General features: G+C 44.4%; 1 protein-coding gene across 4 annotated transcripts in view; it reads right to left on the bottom strand.

Moving 5' to 3' along the window:
• Nucleotides 1-21,656, bottom strand: part of PDE10A (phosphodiesterase 10A) — a 362,187-nt gene that overhangs the window by 173,844 nt on the left and 166,687 nt on the right. Inside the window, exon 1 of one of the 4 annotated variants that reach the window (XM_027686767.1) lies at nt 4,142-5,382. The exons of 1 other annotated variant lie outside the window; for it this stretch is intronic. In XM_027686767.1, the coding sequence (XP_027542568.1) occupies nt 4,142-5,003 (862 nt within the window). In that variant the 5' untranslated portion in view covers nt 5,004-5,382. Of the gene's footprint in view, nt 1-4,141; nt 5,383-21,656 lie in introns of those variants that run through there. 2 more of the 4 variants (XM_027686777.1, XM_027686786.1) reach the window with 2 other exon arrangements.

The raw sequence follows: 21,656 nt of genomic DNA, 5'->3' as shown, positions 1-21,656 counted from the left end.
ACTCACCTACACTATCCCAGTGTGCATAATCACACCTTCTGCAGTCCCTTTTACAGGAGCAAGGCTACTAGTTAACAGTGAAGGTGTCTTCTCCTTTCTCAAGGCTTATGAGTGCTAAGTAACCCCAAGCCATCAGGCAAACACGGGCAGCAGAGCTGAGGAGTCAAAGTGACAGAGAATTAGTTATTTCAAATGTAAACTGCATGTCTTATAGACAACCATTTGCAAAAACACCTGACTTGGACAAAGAAGCCCTTCTTCACTGTTACCTGCTTGTGCTTACATGGTTTTCATTCCCTTTCCATGCCATTCCTTGCCGTCTGCCCTATATATTTTTCTGTTATCCCACTAAACAGAATGGCAGTGCTGCAGACCAGGATATATGGTATTCCTATATGCTAAAGCAAAATGTGATACTATGAAACACCAGTCCTGATGGCAACCACTCAATGACACCACTTAACTATATACCACTTAAATGACAATTTTGCTTTCAATGAACCCAGAGCCAGAATCCGTGGGTTGAAAACTTTTTAGATCATGATGAAATTTTTTTATATCATCTACATTTTAAGCATGATCTAATTGTACAACCAAACCCTGTCCACCTTTACATAAGGGATTCATCGCTGAATTTTTTTTTTTTAAGCATTTGGCTTAAAACACCCTGACTGCAAAAAATGAATACATATATCAGAAAAAAATGAGAATCAAGCCAAGATTAACTTTCCCAGTAGTGTAGGTAACAGGAATAATTTTAACTTTATTTAAACTTTAATTGCTATTTTTTTCCAGAACTACAGATCTTACTACATCCATTCTTTCCTAAAGTACTACTTAATCAGAAAGTCTTAGCATCTGGCATGTGAAGGTATAGGATAAAGTTGCTGCATCTCAAACAAACAAACAGAAAAAAGTCAGAAAAAAAGGTAACTGTATAAAATAACATTATGTTGATAATTTTCTGACAAGCAGAAAGCCAGCTTACTGTAAAATATTCATACCTGTCAGTAGACTCATGGCACACTGTCGCACAGATGACATATTCTATACGTGCACCTTTAGAGACTTTGAACATAGAAGGAAGATGTGATGCTCCCCTAAATGTAAGACATTTCCCAGAAACCTGAAATACTGGATATCTGGTAACTTGCAGTATCCTAAGTATGATAGAACTCCACTGGACTATTGATCCAGGATGTTCGATACTAAAAGTTTCTTAAGACACCATGTTATGCACCAAGATTTTAAACAGTTAAGAAAAAACTCACACCACACAAAGTTCATATAAGCTTCTGCAGTCCAGTGCTTCGTTGGGAATATTGAAAACTAAATGAGTCAGATATGGCACAAACTGTGTATTGCAGAATCTAAAATTTTAATATGAAGAATCTTCTAACAAAATCCTGACTGGAGAGCTCACAAGTCAAAAGAGCTCAGAGGTGAAAGAAGAATACCTCTCCAGCAATTTCACTGTTTCCCACTCTTGGAAAGGATTCTGTTATGTCACTTTTAAATCTCCTTTCCAAAAGGGCTCATCTCAATTCTGTTCCCTACAGAACTCCCCAGTTTCTCTGCGAAAATATTTAGACTTCTTTTTGTCTTTAAAGTCAAATGTATATATGTATATAAGTATGATTTAGAACTTAAATATGGTTTAGGAAACAAAACCTATGAGATGCAGAATATTATCTTCATTATTTAACATGATTTCATCCTCTTCAAAACAATGACAGCCTTCCGGCTGCACTGTAACCAGCACTGTGCACAGTACTCCAAACAGTTGACAAGTGTTCTTTGCAGTAGCTTCACTGGATCTGAATAGTATCTTGTTTAACTTCCCTCCACTCCTTCTTTCAGCCTGGTTTCCTAAGGAAATCAGAGTTATGCAATCACTCGGGGAGGGAGGGAGGTGTCCACATATGTACATACGCATGTGGATGTGTGTCTATCTGATCTCACTAATATCTTTTGAGCCCATTGGCCGATTTCAATCACATTCAAGAGAGGGGTAGAGATATAAGACATTTAAGTTCTTGAAAGTTGCATGACAGCAGGCTGCAGAACATGGAAAAGTGTTTCCACAGAGAGAGAGGCTGCATGTCTTCTTAGACGTCAGTAAATTCACAGGGGAAAGAATAGTTCTGCTCCTTTCCTGCCTGCCGGAAAATCTTCAGTCAGAGGTCACAATCAGTGAAAGATGACCAAGTTCGTTGTGTTCAAGTGTTCATAAAATAGCTTAAGTTGAATTCACCACTACTTTTAAAGCTGTTTTGAACAGAGACGATGTTTTCCACATCATCTTTTTCCTAATCTAGCATAGGAGTGAATTGCCCTACATGACACACATTCCCTGGCTTGGTCCCTTGCTCCCAAGACCACTTATTTTGAAACATGCATGGCAGCATTCTACCCCCCTCAAACACAGAGAAAATTAAAACTACAAGAGCTTAGGATTCCCTTCAGGCCTCAAGACTAAACAAGTATGTGGCTCTGTAACACAATCAACTATTGAATAAAGTTTCAAAAAGACAGTGTAGCAAATATATAATCATTTTTATTCACCTCTACCGTGGAACACTAGTACTACCACAACTGCAGGCTCTTGTGCTAAAGACAGCTGTAAGACAATAAGACAAATAATGAGATTTCAGCGAACATCTCTATAGTTCTTCACACACACACCCAAAATGCATACATGTGTGAACTATATACGATTCACCTGTATCCAAAAAGCCACCTTTGTCAAAGTATACTAAAAGATTAAAATGCAAGTCTAGGGACACTTTAAGACATATATCTACTAATTAAGGAACTGTCACAAAAAGAAAGAAATAGCCGCAGCTAATTGAAGTCACCTAAGCATCAAAATACTGGGCAAGAAAAAAAGTTTTTTATAAAATAAAAATATTATTTCTGCCCAGATAACACGCTCCGCTTGGAAATTCATTCGTCCCATGACCACACTGAAACCCAGCACATTTCCCTTCCTGGCGGTGGGGCACGGGTAGCCCGACCCCGGGAGGTTTCGGCCCCAAGCTGCGGGCGCTCCAGGGCCGCCCCAGCCCCGGGGGCGCCCACCCTGCGGGACGCGGCGTGTCAGGGAAGCGCCTCGGAGCGGGGTTGGCGGCACCGGGAGGCTCGGGGCGAGACACTCGAGGGGGAGCCGGGCCGCATCCCCGAGAACGGGGAGTTTCTGTCGTGCGAAGCCCTCCTTTCCGCTCCCACAGCCCGCCTCGGGGCTCGGGCCGCTCCCGCCGGACTCCCCCGGTCAGCACGGGGAGGGCACTCGCCGAGCTCCTCACCAAGAGGAGGCCGAGCGGCAGCTCCGGCCCCACTCCCGTCTCCCGGCACGGCAAGAGCGCGGCCCCGCGCCCTTTCCCCGCGTTCGGGCTCGGTGGGAGCCGGCAAGGGTTTGGGAACGGCTGGCTGCGGGGCGCCCTGTACGGAGCGCCTCAGTGCCCCCTTTATTCCGCCCTCCCCACCAGCCGGTCACTACCCCCGTTCCAGCGCCAACCCCCCAGTAGCAAGGAGCACATGTTTCCTCTCCGGCTCCTGGCCCGCCTTACAACGAGCCACGGCCAGTGGAAGGCGGCACCCGGTACCAAAGCCGGATCAGAAATATGGAATGTGACCGCGCGTGGCAGATCTGGCGGGGGATTGCAGAAAGAAGCGATCCCTTTCACCCTTTTCGATCTTCCGTCGCCGCTTTTCTGTCAACTGCCAATACCATAATGCTTCCTTATTGTTACTTCAAGTAAGTAGGGGGGACAGTCCCCAATCCCCTACGTGTCATTCCTGAGCAAATTAAGCATGTACCAAGTAAAGGGCTGACATACATATACGTTGAGTTGTCTGATCCCGGAATGATGCCGAAATCCTCGAGGCGTTAACAGCCAGCTCCCACAAAGAACATTCAGTTGCACTGAGCATCCCCTTTGTCCGTGCATCCTCAATACACACCCGGCCGCTCCTCCATGCGTCCACGCACGCCCCACGTATACGGCCCCTTTGTGTCCTCGCCTCCCCCCCACTCACAAAGAAATGCCCTTTCCACGAGGCATGCACCCAGCCTCGGACACAGCCCTTCGCCTTCCCCCGAGACACGCGCGACCCGCCGCCGGGCACAGCGGGTACCTACTTGTATTCAAGAAACAGTCCGTAAACCTCCTAAAGCAGCTTGCAGAATTAGATCCATCTTCCATGTCTGGCCCTAGGAGCAGGGGAGACGAGAAGGAGAAGAAGGCGCCTCTCTGCCGCTGCTGCCGCCTAGGAGTCCTGCTCCCGCCGGGGCCGTCGCCTCCTCGGATCCCGTCGCCGCGGGCTGCTGCTGCTGCTGCAGCGAGGGAATTGCAGGACCACGGGCGAGAGGCGGCTGGGGAGAGGAGGGGCCGGGAGTGGTGCTGCCGAGGGCCGCCGGCTGCGGAACGGAGCAGCAAGCCCTGGATGGAGGAAGAACAGAAGAGTCTCCTCCTGCCGCTGCCGCCTGGATGGGCGATCAAGTGAGCTGCTGCTGCTGCTGCTGCTCCGCCAACATCTCTTCCTCCTCCTCCTCCTCCTCCTCCTGCCGCTCTCGCTGCCTCTCCTCCTCCCTCCCTCCCTTGGAGACTTGTGAGGTTAAAGGAAAACGAGGAGGGGAAACGAGGAGGCGGCGGCAAGAAGTAAAAAGAAGATGGAGAAGCGGAGGAAAAGGAGGGGATTGGAGCGAGGAAAGGAGCCGCTGCCGCTCTGGAGACGATGCTGGCGGAGACGGCAGAAAAGGCTGTCCCTTCAGCGCGGCTCCTGCTGCTGCTGGTGGTTGTTAGGAGGACAGAGAGGGAGCTGTAGGCAGCCGAGCCGCCTCCAGGAGCGGGGGGAGGAGGAGGAGACCCGCCGCTGCCTCCACCTCCACCGCTCTGGCCATGGGAATGGAGCGGGCGGCTGCCGGAGCCGAGCTTTTCCCCGAGTGCTGCAGCCAGGGGGGCCGAGGGGCGGGATAAGATCCGCTTCTCCGGGTTGGACATGCTTCCGCTCTTCCCTCCCTTTCGCGGCAGTTTAAGGCAGGACGCCTAGGAGAGATACGGGACTAAAGCGAAAGGGGAAGCCGAAAAAGGACGGAGCCAAAGCAAGGGTTACCGCGGATCAGTCCTTCGTTCCCTCCGGCAACCCCCGGGCACTATTTTCTTCGCACCCTGGCTCCCCGCCCTCATAAAATCCTCACATTTCCGTTCCCCCTTTAGGCCGGAGGGGACAGGGAGCTACTGACCGCTAAACGGTTCCAATCCCCTTTTAAAGTCCGCTTTTCCCCATGCTCCCACCTCGCATTCAGAGCAAGAAAACGGCAACAATCTGTATTTTCTTCGAGCGAGGCAAATATTGCCCCGTATGTGCGCGCTCGCCTGCAAAGAGGCAGATACAATCACTGCAGTGCCGCTTCCAGCACCAGCCTCGGCCGCCAGAAAACGCCCACTGGCGGAGCCAGCGCTTCCCAGTCTGCCTTCCTCCCTCCCATCCTCTCATTGCCAGGCGCGCACACGGGAACTACGGCACAGCGGTTACCTAAAGGGAACGCGGGGAGAGACACGAGGAAAAGATCCTCCCTATGCGGTCTCATTATTTTAAACGTATATTTCCAGCCGCTGAGATCAAAAGGCAGACGCCCTGCGGTGCCTGGAATGGAGACGCCACAGAACTGCCCCTCCGTTTCTGTGGGACATCCAACACCGTTCCTATGCGAAGAGGAACAGTCCCTCCCCATCACACGTGTTTCCTTCGGCCCTCTCCCCGCTCTCCCCACAACTTGGCACACTAGCAGCCACCTAGCCCTCAGCCCCAGCCCTCCGGCCCCCCGAGGGGCCGTCGCAGACCCTTCCTTCGGGTGCAGCCTGGCCCTGGGGTTGCCACCGGCCTTGCTCCGCCGGCAAAGGAGCCGCTGCTCGTCAGAGAGCCTGTCGCAGCGGCCAGCCGCCACCCAGCACCCGCGCTGATGTCGCCTGGCATTTGGGGTCCCGACCCGCAGCCCCCGTCGGGGGAACACCCCGCCGCCGCCGCCTCGCCCCGCCAGCCCGGGCGCAGTCCGCCCGTCCCGCCTGCACGGCGCCTCGGCGGGCAGCGCTACCGAGTCCCTCAGCGGGGCAGCCGCCGGGAGAACGGCCGGTCAAGGGAAGCCCGAAAACGGGCTCAAATCGGAGCGGACCCGAGGACCGCGCTGAAAGCCCTGGCCCTGCGTATTTCGTTTCACCCTAAACTCCCTCTGTCCTGGGCGCCAGCGGCCGTCGAGAGGCGGGCAGAGAGGTCCGAGCCCACCAGAGTTCACCTCCGGCAGTGGGGAAAGGGGGCTGGCGTCGCCAATCGGCAGCGGGGCTCCCCTCAGCCCGGCCGGGGCAATCTCTTCGGGCTGGGCGGGACGGCAGGCGCCGTAGAGCTGACGCCCCGCGCCGCTGATGAGCGCGACGGAGCCCCCGGGCTGCGGGCAGCCCTCCGCCGGCTGCCCTCCTGGGACAGCCTCGCCCCGCAGCCCTGTCAGCGCCGGGAAAGGGCGAGCATCGTTCATCACTCGGGTCGCCCGTGCAGGCAGCGGAGCTCACCTGGGCGGGGGCCGCCGTGCCCAGCCGTCGCCTCCCCTCGCCCGGCGGGCAGCTGCCGGGCAGCGGGGCTTCCCCCGCCCTCGGAAGGGGCGCTGGGGCTCAGTGCCCGCTGCCCGAGCACCAGGCTGGCAGCTCCCTCGGGCACCACGGCGCCTACCGCCAGCGCGGGGGGCGCCTGCAGGGCTGGACTGAGGGGGACAGCACACGCCGCAGGGCCACCCCGCCGCGGGAGGACGGCGCGGCCGCGGCTTCCTCGCCGCAGGTACCTGGACGGAGCGGAGGGAATGGCGCTCCTCGGGCAGACGGCGCGTCCCCCCGGCGCTCCCACCCGCCAGCGGGCGGAGAAGCTGCCGCAGCGGTGGTGCCCACCTAGCCGGGGCCGCCGCCGTGCCGCTGGCAGCAGATTTTGTTGCGATGCGGCGGGGCCCCGGCGCAGCCAGGGCGGGCGCTGCCCCGCGGAGCGCGGCTGGAGCGGACACCGCTGGAACCGTTGCAGGCACTGGCGGAAAAGATGTTTCTGCCGTCGCTGCCAGCAGGGCACCCGAAACGCGGGAGATTCTGTTTTCCTCCTCTACCTTCCCGGAGATCAGACCTTTGTGTCGTCCGCCGCCACTCCAGGTGCTGCGTTACCGGGTCCAGGTGTTTGCGGGAGTCCTCATCAAACTACCGCAGTCTTCCTATTTCGCTTCAAAATTAGGGACGCTCTTTCGAATTTCGACTCCTGCTTTGAAAACAGTACAAACCTACGCTTTTGGCTTTTATTTCAAATCGTTCAAGTATTTTATATTATCGTTTCAGGACTTCTTTTAATGCTAAAATACACACCAGCTCCTGTTAGAGTCTTTATGTATCAATCTGTAAGGCTGCAAGAGATGCTCCTCTGAAAATAACAACGCTTTCAAATTAAAGTGTATTTCCAGCAGCTGAATGTTCTGTAACAGTAAGAAACAATCCACGGAGTCTGCAAAAGGTTTAAAATGCAAAAACATATTAAAGACTCTAATTAAACGAACAAAAAACCTGCAAAACAATACAAAAAAAACTCAGATAGGGCAGGTTTTACTAAAGTGTTTCCATCTACATGGTTCTTAAAACCTCCTGTTGCTTAAAAATCCTAAACTGAAATGCAGAAAACTGAATCTGCTTTTGTGATTCACTTCCTCTTAGTATATTCGTATGACTTTATCAAAACAGTTTAATAACTTCTATCTCACATGTCTATTTGTGTGAGATGCTTTTATTTCCTTAAGTCCAACCATTAAATACAGAGGTTTTTCCGTGGTAAATGCTGCACAATGACTAGAGATCCAGCAAACATTTCAATTCTCCAAGAGAAATCTTAGCTAATGGAAACAAAATTTTAGTGAATTGTGTTTTATTATTGCAGCCTATTTTTTTAGCAATTAACAACTTCTTATTAGAAAATCTCTAATACTAAAATGTTTAAAATGAAAGAGATAATCAGACTGAAATGACCGACAAAAAACAAGAGCTAGTCATCTGAAAAAAATTAAAGTAGCTGCTTTAGACAGATTAGTCCCAATTGTTCTGTCAATACCAAGAGTAAATTTCTGAAACTTTACATCGTCAATTTATAACTGCAGAAATCTTGTTTAACTGTGCTAATCTGTGCTAAATTCCTCAGTTGCTGTTCACCCAAACTGCAGTTGTTCAAATATCAATGCCTGAAACTGGATATCTGTCTATTTATACAAGGCATGTCAGTTGTGCATGTATAAATATGTATATGTATAATCATCAAACCAAGCAAAACACATTTTGATTTTTAAGAAATTATCAGATATTCTAGAAAAGCAGCTTTCAGGTTAAGGGTTATTTACGAACTATTCATTAGATTAGTTTTCATTAGCCATTGGCAATTCATACCTGATTGGTCACCTGCTTCTTGACTGGGCAAGCAAAAGCAATCACAAAGAAGAAATTAGATAACAGTGAAAATTAATTTTCAAGCTCTGTAAATCTATATTTGTAAAATATACTGATTTGCACACAAGTTAAATATGCTTCATCTCAACACCTGGGGATAAATTAGTGATGAATCACATTTGTTCTTCAATGTCAATCTGGGTTTTCATTGCTCAGCCAGCATCACAATTTCCATTGCCATAGAGAGATGAAGTCACTGATCCCACTGTGGTACTAACCATACACCCACATCTTTTACCAGAAAAGTCTCAGCCACTGCAATAGGAATTTTTGATATGAAACAGTGAGATTTGCTACATCATCCCCCCTAAAAAGGATTTTAAAAACTCTGAAACACAACAAAATGCAAGCTAAAATACTCTGATGTGTCCCCTTGCATCAGGTGCAAGGGTTCTGATATGAATGCCCTGTGTCAGCGACGGTGAGCAAAAGTCTTTAGTTGTATTTGCATGGGTAAATATGATTTCATGAGAACTCAGGAGTCAGAGTGCCCAATGAAGCCATGAGGAGGTCTAGCATGCATCGTGCTTACAGGAACAGGCCTGGTTTGAAAGCAACAAATAAGCCTATTTGGCAATAATTTGGTAATCTTAGTCAAAACACTTTAAGAAAAACATTGTGGGGAAAAAGTAAAATCAAGTTATAACAAAGGTTGTTTGGTATTAAATACAGCTTAAAACCAATATCTGTTCTTTCCCAATTCTGTCTGCTCCATTTTAAGAATGACAGCGTATCACTTTTTGTCCGGTCCCACTCTTCTGCCTGGTAAATCCTCTTGTCTCATCCTTATATCCTAAGAATTCATTCTATGATATATGATCAATTCTTTGGGGGGGGGGAAGAAGAAGAAATAAGACAGATTATGGGGAAAAGGAGTTTATAAAAATGTAGGATGACAGCAGTAGAGGATGACAGAGCTGATGGAACCAACTACCTGAATGTGGGTGCGGCAGAAGCAGCCACAATGAAACAGAGAGAAGGCAACCTGCTGGAAAGGTGGGGCAGGCAGAGCAAAAGGATAAATGCAGCTAAACCCCAAGCTCTTGAGCTGAGTAAATACAGCCCCAAATAATTTTTTCCCTCTATGAATTTTCTGCTAAATGATCCTACAGAATATAGTAATTATCATCCAGTCCAATTGTTATTACAAATCAGACACCTCCAGAAAGAACATTGTTTCCTAAAGTCTTGTTCTATAAAACTTTAGAATAATTTATAAATAACTCCATTTTTTAAAGGATTCTTTTTTACAAAGGATTATTCTCAAACACTGTACTCATGCAAAGAGTAAATTTGTTTAAAGGGTATGTATCAGCCATTTTCTTTGAATCCCACAAATACCCATCCAAGCCACCTCTTTTCCACAAGAATATTAACTCTGAGTGTTGGTAACATGCAAACATGTCCTAGCAGCCATCTTGAAAATGTTTTGGGGAATTACCTAGTCCAAGAGAAGAAGAAATACTGGGAGATCCAAAATGAACTGCAATTCATTCAGAAAATCAAACCAACACACTTTTTAAGAAGTGCAGGTCTGTTCAGAGACATATAGAAAAAGGAAAAAAAATCTTGTTTGCTTTCAGTAGTTTGTTCAGCTTTTCTTATGTCACTTCACTTTCTGCTCAGCTTTCAACATAGCTGAAAGGTTTTGTGGCTGGAACTATAAATGATAAAAGTTTCTCTAGAAGCACTATGCTATGTGATGTATGATGGTGGGTACATTAATAAAGCTGTGAAGACCATGTCTTTTCCTGCCAATTTTTTTCCTTTTAGAAACACACTAAACTATGAAAAGTTTTCAGCATTATTTTTCTGGGAAAAACTGCAATTCTTTATGGAAAGAAGATAGCTCAAGTGCAAAGGTAGGACATTTTTGATTGCAAAATCTTCGGGTAGACATATTGCTATATATTAAATTGTAATAAAAAGCGAAATAAGATTCATTTTAAAATGATAAAAAAAGGTAGTGACAAGGTATAACTGGAAACATTTGCAATATATTTACTCAGATTTATTTCCTATAAAAGACTATAAAAGAAGCTAAACAGAACGTTATGAAGCCATCTACCATTTTGTGCTATCCCATGCAGTACAAAGATCAAATATTTACTGGTTTTATTTAAAGGGTGTTCAGAAAGTGAAATGTCTTTTTGGGTTTAAGTTATTTTAATAAAAGCAGAGGACACCCTTCCAGAAAAACTGTCCTTTAAATAAATTAAAACTCCAGTAGCAGCTCTCTTTACTGAGATGCTCTATTATAAACCCAAAGCACCATAAACACAGCAAGGTCTTTGATACAAAGACCATCTTTTGAATTATGTCCCGCAGAACAGGATCCTGGCCTGGAACCAGGGCCTCTGAGGTACTAATGAAATACAAACAGCAAACGACGTAATGGTTGGCATGGTAGGCAATAGCACTGTTGTTACCTAGTACTATTGGAATAGCCATTTTTATTGCAAGAGAACTAAATAGGGCTATCAGAATTTTTGTAATTCTGTCTTCCTGTTTTCATAGTGAAATCTGGAGTTAATTTATGACAGAACTTTGTTATAATTAGCTATCTGCTAGAGACAAATAAGTTATTTCAATTCTGTGTTCAATTAGAACATAGAAATTCTATTTTTTACATGAATTAAAGAACAGATTTAACAAAAATCCAAAAGAAAAGGCGAATAGTGACTTATATTGTACTGATTCACCATGAGCTGTGTGTGCATCTTGCTAGCACGTAGCACAGACCATACACAGCTACTGTCATAACAGGAATGCCAGCTTTCCCCCATTACTCTCTCTTGCAACCCCTTTCTTCACTTTCCCAAATTTTACAACCAGTAAAAAGAAGCAGACTTTTCCCCAAGATGGTTTGCACGGTTCAGGAGAAGTTCTTCTGCTCCATCACTGGCAAATTCTTTGATGGAACTGGCAATCTCTGCTCTGAGTTTAAGCGTAAGACTTTGTTCTCTTTGATATTAACAGCAGGTGCAAAAAAAAAAAAAGAGACTGAGTCCAACCTTTAGAATTACCTACATTTGCACCTTGTGATGTCTGAGCATTGCCCGAGAGAAACAAGCAGTTTTTTAGAAGAATGCTTCTTTCTTTTCACTTGAATTCCTCCTTCCTTCAGTTGCATTGCAGTAATTACCAAGCTATCCCCCTGTGAGGAACAGAACTTTATTCCTGCCCATCTGTTAAAAAGTCATATCTGAAACTGTGGCTGTTGATAGTGAAATGCAATTATTAGCCTTCACAGTTAACACCCTGATGAAATGCAAAGAAATGCATACTTCTAGCAACCACAGGCTATTTAACATGTTTTCTAGAACAGTTTGGTTTCAAATCCATGTCCTGTTTCTATACAGAAACATACCTTTGCAATCCTGAAAACTAGAAAGATTGACTTTGAAATGAAATCTTGAACTCTTGCAGTTTGTTGTGTGCACATAGCTGTCCTATGTGAGCTCTCAGACTGATGCTGCTGTAACATGCATTCATTCAGCACCACAACCAAGCTGATAAAACTGAGAAAAGTTTATTATCTAAGTAACTTTTCCCTATTCCATCCTCACTTTAGGAACCAAGAAATTCAACACAACTTATTTCTCTACAGCAGCACTGTACATGCACACACTATGAACAGGTACCTGCTATCTTTATATTCCACCCTAGGACATACTTGCTATCTTTTTCTTGCCTTTTCTTCACACTCCTCCCTTTTCTTTTTTCTCTTTTTCCCCCCCTCTTTCTTACACACACAGACAGTATTTCTCTAGCTGCAGAATCAACATAACAGTACAGATTTCCTTTAGACAATACTTTAATATCAGCATGTGAAGACCACAACATAAAAGGCTGAGGTATTACTGCCATCCTCCCTGAGTAAATACCATCTCACATATGGAACCCTAGACCATTGAAGACAAGCTTATTTGATTCAGTACAATTCTCCTCTAGAAATGACGCCACTGTCATACACCTTTATTCATTCTCTTTTATCTCTTTGTTTACTTATTTCCCATTATCTTCTTTACCATTGTCCAGAAGCCCCTATTATTCCAATAGCTTTTTCTCCCTCATGCGTGATCCATCCTTCTCTCCACTTCGCCATTTCTCCCCATGCTGCCACATGTGCTATGTCTCAGCAAACATACTTCAAGCTGGCAGCATCCCTGTTCTCTCAGCTGCAACAAGTTCTTCACCTGCTTTCCTCGTACTACTTCCAAAGTCTTTCTCCAGCAGAAGCACATCTTCCTGCCCTTCTGCTGGCCAGGTCCCACAATAAGCTCTGGTACTCACAAGGGGAGGGGGACTCTTCCCAAGCCTTGGGTCTAAATAAAGGTCAGCTGTTGAAGTAGAGGAAGAGGAAGGAGAGAAACTCTACCAGAAGCCCGGGGCTGCCTGTGGAGGAGGCTTTAGGATGGTAGAAATGAAGCAGCACTGTCTTATCAGCTTGGCCACAGAGATAGGGAGTTGCTCATCTCTCCTGTTGGACATGGGTTCTCTGAATGAATGTTTGGGAGACTGAGTACAGACCATGGAGCTCAAGCAGAACAAATAGGAAACATCCTACCCCCATGATAACACAAGATCAGCAGCCCAGAAATAAAACAGGCACCAATAATTTCCTCATGTGTTTTCCTTAGAAAGAAAGTAAAACTGGATCCCATAGTTATAACTGACAGGAGTCCTGTTCAGGCTAGCAAGCTTTATATTTGTGCTAGCCAAACAGGATGGGGATTTTAAAATATATTGATTGTTTTATTATATAGAAGACAAATAGAGAGCAGTATACTGCCCTCACATTTGGAAAGAACAGACCTGAGTATTTAGCAGATTTTTGCAAAGTTTATTTGAACTGATTCTTTTTCTTTCTGAAAATTTCCTGCACCTTTAGGACAAAATCAGAAGGGAAAGCACAGTATAACCTACCTGAAGCAATCTCTAGTATATCCTGAGCTCAGCTTTCTCTTGCTGGATACAGTCTGCAGAGATGTAAATGCTGCACCTTGGGTCTGACTATTTTCAAAGCAAAGCAACGATGTGGCTTCCACCAAACCCCATAATTCAGAATTCCTACACTGAGAAAGCTTCTGGCAAGCCCTCTAGTTTATAGTTTCTAAGAGCAGAAAAAGTAAATCACACAGTAGTCCCAACACCCGCGTTATATCAGACCATCTCTACATCTGATGTGGCTCATGCACACTCAGATATAATTACCTATCATTACCTTCTTTTTTTTCAGTGCAGATTGACATCCAGACAAAACAAGCCATTAATGCAGGAGCAACTCTGGGTTTATTTCTGGAGGAAGGATTCCTTTGTGAGACTCTAGACCTTCCATTTAACTAAAGTTCTATGTGGAGTTTTCACCCAATGTATGTGGAGTTTTTCTAACCCAAGTTGTGGTTTGACTGGATGGGGCTTCACTAAATAAAATCTGAAAAGCATTTTTAGAAAAGCAGAAAATTTTGTTGCCAATAGCTTTTCCTGCTTATCAGCACATGCTCTGCACATGGCTTATCATAATACATACTCAAAACTGGAGACAGTTTTTCTTGCCTACAAAACTATGGGAGTTGATTTTCTGACTATTTCAGCCCCATGAAGCTCTAGAATAACAGAATAACTTTAATGCAGCTGTAAATGATCTGTGGAGCAGGGCTTTAAATTAAGGGTAAAGGGAGCCACAGGAACCTTTAAACGGTGTAAGAAAAAAAATGAGACAATCAGGCAGAATTTTGGTGAGAGGGAAATGGCATGTGCCCTAGGAGGGAAACCCACCCACTTCCCCCTTGCCTAGAAACCAGGCTCTGGCTTCAGGTGCTGACATGTGGAGCCTACCACTCTCTTCCAGCTTAGTGGAGGTCTGAAACAGAGGCCTGAAAGGGATCCCACGATCTCTGACATTAGTCCCTACTATTGTGCACTGGTCACACACTCAAAAATCAGTTACATAGCTTCCAGTGCCACAGTAAAAAGGTCATTCACAATCTCACTCTATCTTCTCCTATTTTTCAGCCAAAATAAATGTATGGCCATTTTTGTTGGACCAGCTTTAAAAATATATTCCACTCTTTTAATATTTGGTATTTAAAAGGAGCAGTAGAATCTTTCCCAGACCATTTTCCTTGACCAATCAAGGCACAATCTATTAGTTCTTTCATATAACAGTAGCTCTGTCTCCTGATGTCCCACTTTACAAGCCCTTCACTATATCTCTTCCACTTGGAATTCATTTGCTCAATACAAATGACTACTACAAGTTGCAGACAGGCTCTTGCTAAGGCTCTGCAGATGGGTTCTTGCTAATGTTTTAGAGACGACTTAAATGTTTCCCCTGTATTTTTGCAGAAATTTTGCCTGATATGTAATGGTTGCAGTACTAGCAGGGTGGGAGGAGTCACTGTTGACAAAGTCATTTTGTTATGAACATAGCCATGAGGACTTTCTTTCCTCTTTGTTTTTTCCAGCTGATGAGCTCAAAGATGGTATTCATATTTTGTCCCTGGGTGAATGATTTTGCACTTTGTACTGCTATGTTTCATTCTGCTTCCAGTCATACAGACTTCAGAGCTCTCTGAATCATACCAAATTCTGTACCAGTTCCCCTCTGTGCAGAAAATGGCCTCTCAAATTTTATGATCTGTAAACTCTGCTAACACACCCTTACTGGCGTATAGGAAAGAAATTACAAAACCAGTTCAGACCCAAAAAAAATTCTTGATAAATTCAATTTGTCACCTTCCTTATGCCAGCAAGGCATTTGTCCTCCCTTTAGCTATAAGCACTTCATTCTCAGGTGGTCTACAGCACCCAACATTTCTGCAGGCTTCACAAATACTCAAGACATTGCCTGACAGCTCTGCAAAACAGGGAAGCATTATTCACTAATGCTGCCTTACAGAGAAAGAAACATGGGAGTTTCAATTTTTCCCCCTAAAGTTATGCAGGAAGTTTTAAAAAAGAGTTATAAAAGACTGTTGAAAAAGGGACACAGCGGTATTATGGTGTCCCCTCCACACCATTTCTATGCCTGCAATATCGCCCTCTGTTTTCTCATCCATCTCAAGAATGAGTAAGGAGCCCAGGCTGGGGCTGGCTTCAGGCAGAGGAAAAGTAAGCAGATCCTGAAAGCCACAGACTGCCAGAGGGCACCTGGCTGCCTGCTCTGCCTTTCCAGGAAGGCAAGCAGACAAGCTCTTCCAGTAGGGTAGCGACCCAAAAAGCACAGCTCCAGCCCTGCCTAAAAACCCTCCTGCTGTCTCAGCCACCAAGGGGATGATGTCCTTAGTGCCTGTTGTGCTGCTTTTTTAAGGAAAACAAACTTCTGCTCTCCTTTGTTTTCCCCCTTCCCACAGCCATTTTTCTTTGTTAAATGTGACACTCAAGAGTTTTTAAAACAAACCCTCATGTTCAACACAAGTGTAATTTTTCAAAACCACACTCATGGCTGAGATCAAACCATTCCTCGTTGTCTGTGAACTACCAGTCTTCTGTGCAAGTCCGATCTAACAAACATTAATTTACAATGTACGTAAATGATTTAATTTAATCTGAGAAGACATTTAGAAACTCCAAAAAACAGCAACTGACCTGTTATTTGACTAAAAAAAGACAAAAAACCCCACCCAAACTCCACCAACTTCTTGGCTTACTTTTTGCTCATAGCGAGATGCAAAAAAGCCCCCACCTCCCCAGTTATACCTACCTTCTTGTAAGTGAGACCTTGATCTTTGTAAACAGATATCTGGCCTGGCCTTGGTGTAGAAGGAAGACTCCCACCTAAAGAGTAGTGCATTGTTAATATTAAGAGCTTTCATGAGATCACTGCATTACTCTGCCAAGTGAAATTATTTGATCCACGTGAACTACATTGAAGCCTGGCACACAGTTTGGGGTGGTTCTGAAGTTTTTCTTAGATTTTTTCCAATAATTGGGCTTCAGACAGCAATATAAATGTAACTGACACAGCAGCAGTTGCTACAGTGGCACTGACCTGTACTCCTTTTTGGGACACAAATGACCCGACCTCAGCAGGATTTGTTACAGCTGCAACTTCTGTCTACACTGTGTGTCAGATTAAGTTTGTCAAAAGACATTTTGAAGCTTATCCTGTTTTGAGTAACAACAATAAAAAAGTTAATTCACACTACTACTCTTCCATGAAAATCAGCATAGCTGTGTTTTAGCAAAGCTATTTCTCTGTAGAGAAGAGATCTCGGTGTATACTAGTGTCCCAGCTTTCTGTAGCACTCTAAGGAAATGCACGAATAAATGTAGGAAGTAATGGAAAGGATCTAGAAATCTAATGCATGAAAATATACAAAAGAAAAACGCAAAAGAGTTGTGTTATCAGATGACATGTTAGAATTTGTAAGGAAGGGAAATGTAGAGAAAGGGAATGGAAAAGTAAGTGGAGTCAAGTGGAGTCACCATCTTGGAGTTCTGGGGGAGTATTTTACTGTTTAGTTGGTAGCTATTTTAAATTCTACCATACCAGGCAATCAGAAATATATTTGTCTAATGGACCCTTTAAGTTCTTACTTCCCAAACCATAAAACAGTCTTCTTGATGAGAAGGCCAAGATAAACAATGATAATTCACTCATTTACCTATGTGAAAGATTGTGTCCTTGCTTTGCCTGAAACTTTGCACCTGATTCTTTTCTGCTTTGTGCCAGCATAAAGCCGTGGACTTCAATGGATTGGGTTTATTTCTACAGCAATCAAAGAAAAGAGCCAGACCACATGGTTTTGGCCTTTTCTTTCAGCCCTTCCCTTGTCAGACTGCCTTATTCACTCTTCTTAATACTTCTATTTTTTTCCATTTCAAAGCCTCTCCATCTGAAGCTCACAGGGATCTGACTGAGATGAGGTTTTCTTTCTTCCTACAGCAAAAAATGGAAGTTATCTAAGCCTTATGCTACAGGTGAGTACTTGCTACAATTACATGGGACAAGGAGTAGATCCATGTCTCAAGGAGCACTGGAAATTTAGGAATCCCCATGCAGGTATTTGAATTGCATGAAATGAGCAACAGAATAACTTGAAGCCCACCGCTCCAATTAAATGAATCTACCAGACGGAAAATCACTTAAAAAGCTAACAAGACTGTCATATTTTGCTGATTTGTCAATATGTGCCTTCTAAGCATGTTTGAAAACAAAACAAACCAAAACAAAGTCCTCTGAAAGCCAGAGAAAGCAGAATTACAACTGGGCTTTTCACACATGAGACCAAATCAAACTGTCCACATTTGTAGACATGGTCTTCACTGGCTATTTAGACAGAAGGTACATTTTTCAAGTCCTGCATTAACTGCAAAGTAAAAGGGATTTCATTATAGTTCTTTACAATAAGTATAGTTTTTAAAGAAAATCATGTGGGACAAAAGGAATAAATAATATGCAAAAGCCCATTTGCACTTAATACACCAAAGAAATTGTTTAAGGTTCATTCCTCGTTAGTGTCACTGTCTGATTAGGTTACTCACCAGAAGTTATGGTGGGGATAATTTTGACTTTACAGAGAACTTCAAAGCCATTATGTCCTGCTGCTTGGGAAATGCTATGTTTACTTTAAAAATACTTTTTCTGAATTTCTTTATCTTTGGCATAATTATTTGTATTGTACTTCCCATAAAAGCCTAATCAAATGGGCTTTTTGACTCCATTGGTACACATTCTTAATCATGGTTTTGTTAGACGTTTGCATATTCCAAGCACAGACATTGACTGAGCATCCTCACCTGACAGGTCATTTCAGCCCATGTTTAATCCTCAGAATATTTTGTTCTTGTGTGTTTAAGGGCTCTGTGAACACTGTTGTACAAGTGGCACACAGAACTAACTAAATAATTAGCGCTGAATATTGAGGTATACCTAAACACTTGTGCATGGTGATGGTACCTGATTGTTTGCAGAAACTTGAGGAGTCAGGCTCGTGTAGTGTAGTTAATAACTAAAAAAGTTTCCTTCTTCTCCAGAAATGCTAAAACTGTATAACTGGTTAAAAATATTTAGAATATGCAACGTGTAACCATGCTGTTGAAATCACTGCTGTTTTAGAAGTGAGGTGTTTATAGACAGTTAACAAGGTTAAGCTTGAAATTAGAAAAGAAGTTCACCTAAGCTTCAGAATTTAGGCTGGTAATTTAATGAAAAATTCAAGGAAAAATCCTCTCCAATGAGAAATTCATTCCACAGGTGACTTCACTGAGATTTCTTGCAGGTTCTTCCAAAGTTTCTAAGAGTGGACCTCCTCAAAACAAGGCAAGACCACTAGACAGGCTCATCTGCAATGGCTTCTTCTATGTTTCTAGCAACCCTTAATTTAGGAAAACAATTGCTCAGGAAATGGGTTTAAGTAGAGCAAAGCTGCACTTCACATGAAGAAATTTGGGAGTACAGAAGACAAATAAAGACTTCAGAACAAAGCCCAGCGAACAGAGTGCATTTCCAAAGAGTAACTGGCTGGAACAGTTGGTTTAAATTGTTCTATGTGATAAAACAGTACCTAAGAGTAGGAAGCAACTAAAAATAGTAGTGTTCATATGTTAGCAGTAGTGTTTTTGCAAAACATTAAAATACTGTTGGAAAGTAAAGGTTAAAGCATGCAGCATAAATGTAGTGGCTGCCAAATGTCACTGTCCCATATTGTTAGAAACTCTGAAACGTGCCTGATGACAAGTGCCTTCTGGACACTGATTTTCTGCCTTACTGTCTTACTCCTTCCCCCACCTCCAGTCGTCAGTTTTCCTTTGCAGCTCCACGAATCACAAAACTGAATGCACTCTGAATCACCTCAACACTCACCCAAAAGGTAATTCCCCAAGCAATAATTTGCTTGATGTGGTGATTGCAAACAACATATGTGTGGCCAAGGCACAAGGAGCTGTGTGTTACCACCAGTCAGTTTTGGCCACTGAGGCCAGTTGAGCTCACCAGGGAAAAATACCCCACCTTTTAGAAAGTTTAGCTATTTCCCCCCCTTGATTTTTTTTTCAAGATGAATCTGTTCACAAAAACAAGCAAACAAAACCCAGATGAAAACAACAAACCAAAAAATAATTTTAAAGCTGTCTGGAATAAAAAATGTAAACATGAAACTAAAGGGACTTGCGGATATGTGCACACAAAGATCCCCAAAATCTCTTAAAATATTAGATTTTAATGACCCCATCTTCCTGTTCAAGAACCTGCGCTTCATAGTCATACTGGGAGACACTTTTTGTGACAACTTGATACATCTAAACACAGATAGCATCTTTTTTCTGATCTGTTCCACAAGTTGGAACAGGTTTAAAATGAGAAATAATTAAAAAACAAAATACTTTCTCTCACAGTAGAGCAGGCTCTCTTGGGGGTGGATGGGCTAAGAAAGGATACTCAGAAGGCACAGATGGCACTCCTAGATTGGGAATGGCACTTTGCTGCAGAATTAGTTCTCCCTCTGACAGTCCATCTTCTTCCGCCCCACAGGACAGGAATTCCCCTCTACTGCCCATCCTCTCCATCAGTCCCTCAGATGACATATCCTGCCGGTACTCTGCTCTCTCATCCTGCTCTCTGCTGACAGAATAACCATTGCATTTTACTCAGCTATCCAAACTTTTACTTCTCCCTTAATAATCGCCTGCAATGATGAAGCAAAATTGACAACCAAAGTTGCACTGCCTACCCCGATTCTTCATGCAGACAGGCATCACCTTTACCAGGAAACAGGAGATATTCCACAGCAACAGGTGGTGGAAGTTCTTTACACCTTCTTTTTACATTGGAAATCTTTTAAACGTATCTGCTGTCTAATTCTGTAGGTGTGAGCATTACTAAGATCATTTTTATCTCCTTATCTTTCACATCTTTGTACATGGAGCTTTACCTTCTTGTCTTTCTGAGTTGTCCCCTTGACGTATTTTACATGTTTGGGTTTCTAGGAGCTGGTACCTTGTTTCATTTTAACATCTTTATGACTGTGCATGAATCGTGGCTGCAATGCTGAGCACAATGAAAGACTCCACAGAAAGGTCTTAGATAAATACAGCTCCCTGTACCTTTAAACGAGGTCACCCTTTCTCTCTGTGAAATCACTGCAACTCTGGAGCAAGGCCTTGGTCTCCAGGGGTGCCAAGTGGGGTCTGACCCCAGAAAGAGAATTCGGTCCCTTCCAGACCCAACCAAACTTGTCCAGGTTGCCAAGCTCTGCACCATCACCTGCATTCAGCACCCAGGGGCTCCCTGTGTGCTCCATTCCCCCACCACTTATCCAATGCCAAACTCCTTACTTTTACTTTCCAGGGCCTCTCTACAAGTAAATCACCTTATTGCCTGCCCATCCTCCTCCTCTTGCTGTCTCCATCTGCTCAGCCTGGCCCTCCCCCATCTCCATTCACTCCCTCCCTCCATTCCTTTGGTGTTCCCCTCATATGCCTTCTTGCAAGCTCTTTTCATGCTGTCTCTGTGCCTGGATTTCTCTTCTTAAACCCCATCTGGCATGTATTCACTCTTTCTTCCTCCCACCTTATTCCCCTTCACAAAATTATCTTCAATGAGACTTGAACAGTGGCCTCTGCCACATTCAGAAAAATGCCTTTAAACTTATTCATAATCTGGAAAACTCACTAGCATCAGTGATCTGAATTACTTTTTCCAATAATCATGCCAGTACCTCCTCCATTCCCTTTCTTCCCTCTTCCCTCCCACCCCCTTCCATGTTGCCATTCTCTCATTTGTTCTCCTTTTAACTTGAGCTGGAAGCTTCTCGGGGAATCTTGATCTGCATCAGAAAGTGCTGTGCATGTTCGTGAAAGAGAGGATTGAGATGAATGAGACCAAAACATCCTGACAACTCCAGACACTACTGAAGATGCTACAGCTGAGCTATGTTAGTAAACGCGTGCCCAAAAGGGTGAGTTGAGAAATCATAACTAGAGATTTGGCTTATTTCAAGAAATGATTACCTGAGGTAAAGTCTGGTAACCCCCTTTTTAACAACAAAGGGTGGGTGTTTTGCCCTCCCAACTGAAGGCAACAGAATCCACCAGGAACTTCTGTCTTCCAGCACATGGGAGGAACACACAGCATAACCCAAGCTCCCCAGCATCTCCAGACCTGCAAAGAGCGACCCTTTTTAAAGCTGGGGATGA

Source organism: Neopelma chrysocephalum, unplaced genomic scaffold (genome assembly GCF_003984885.1).
Source record: "Neopelma chrysocephalum unplaced genomic scaffold, ASM398488v2 Primary Assembly neopelma1_23, whole genome shotgun sequence".
NCBI lineage: Eukaryota > Metazoa > Chordata > Aves > Passeriformes > Pipridae > Neopelma > Neopelma chrysocephalum.
Note: the sequence above shows the minus strand (reverse complement) of the source record. Positions and strands in the feature narration are given on the sequence as shown.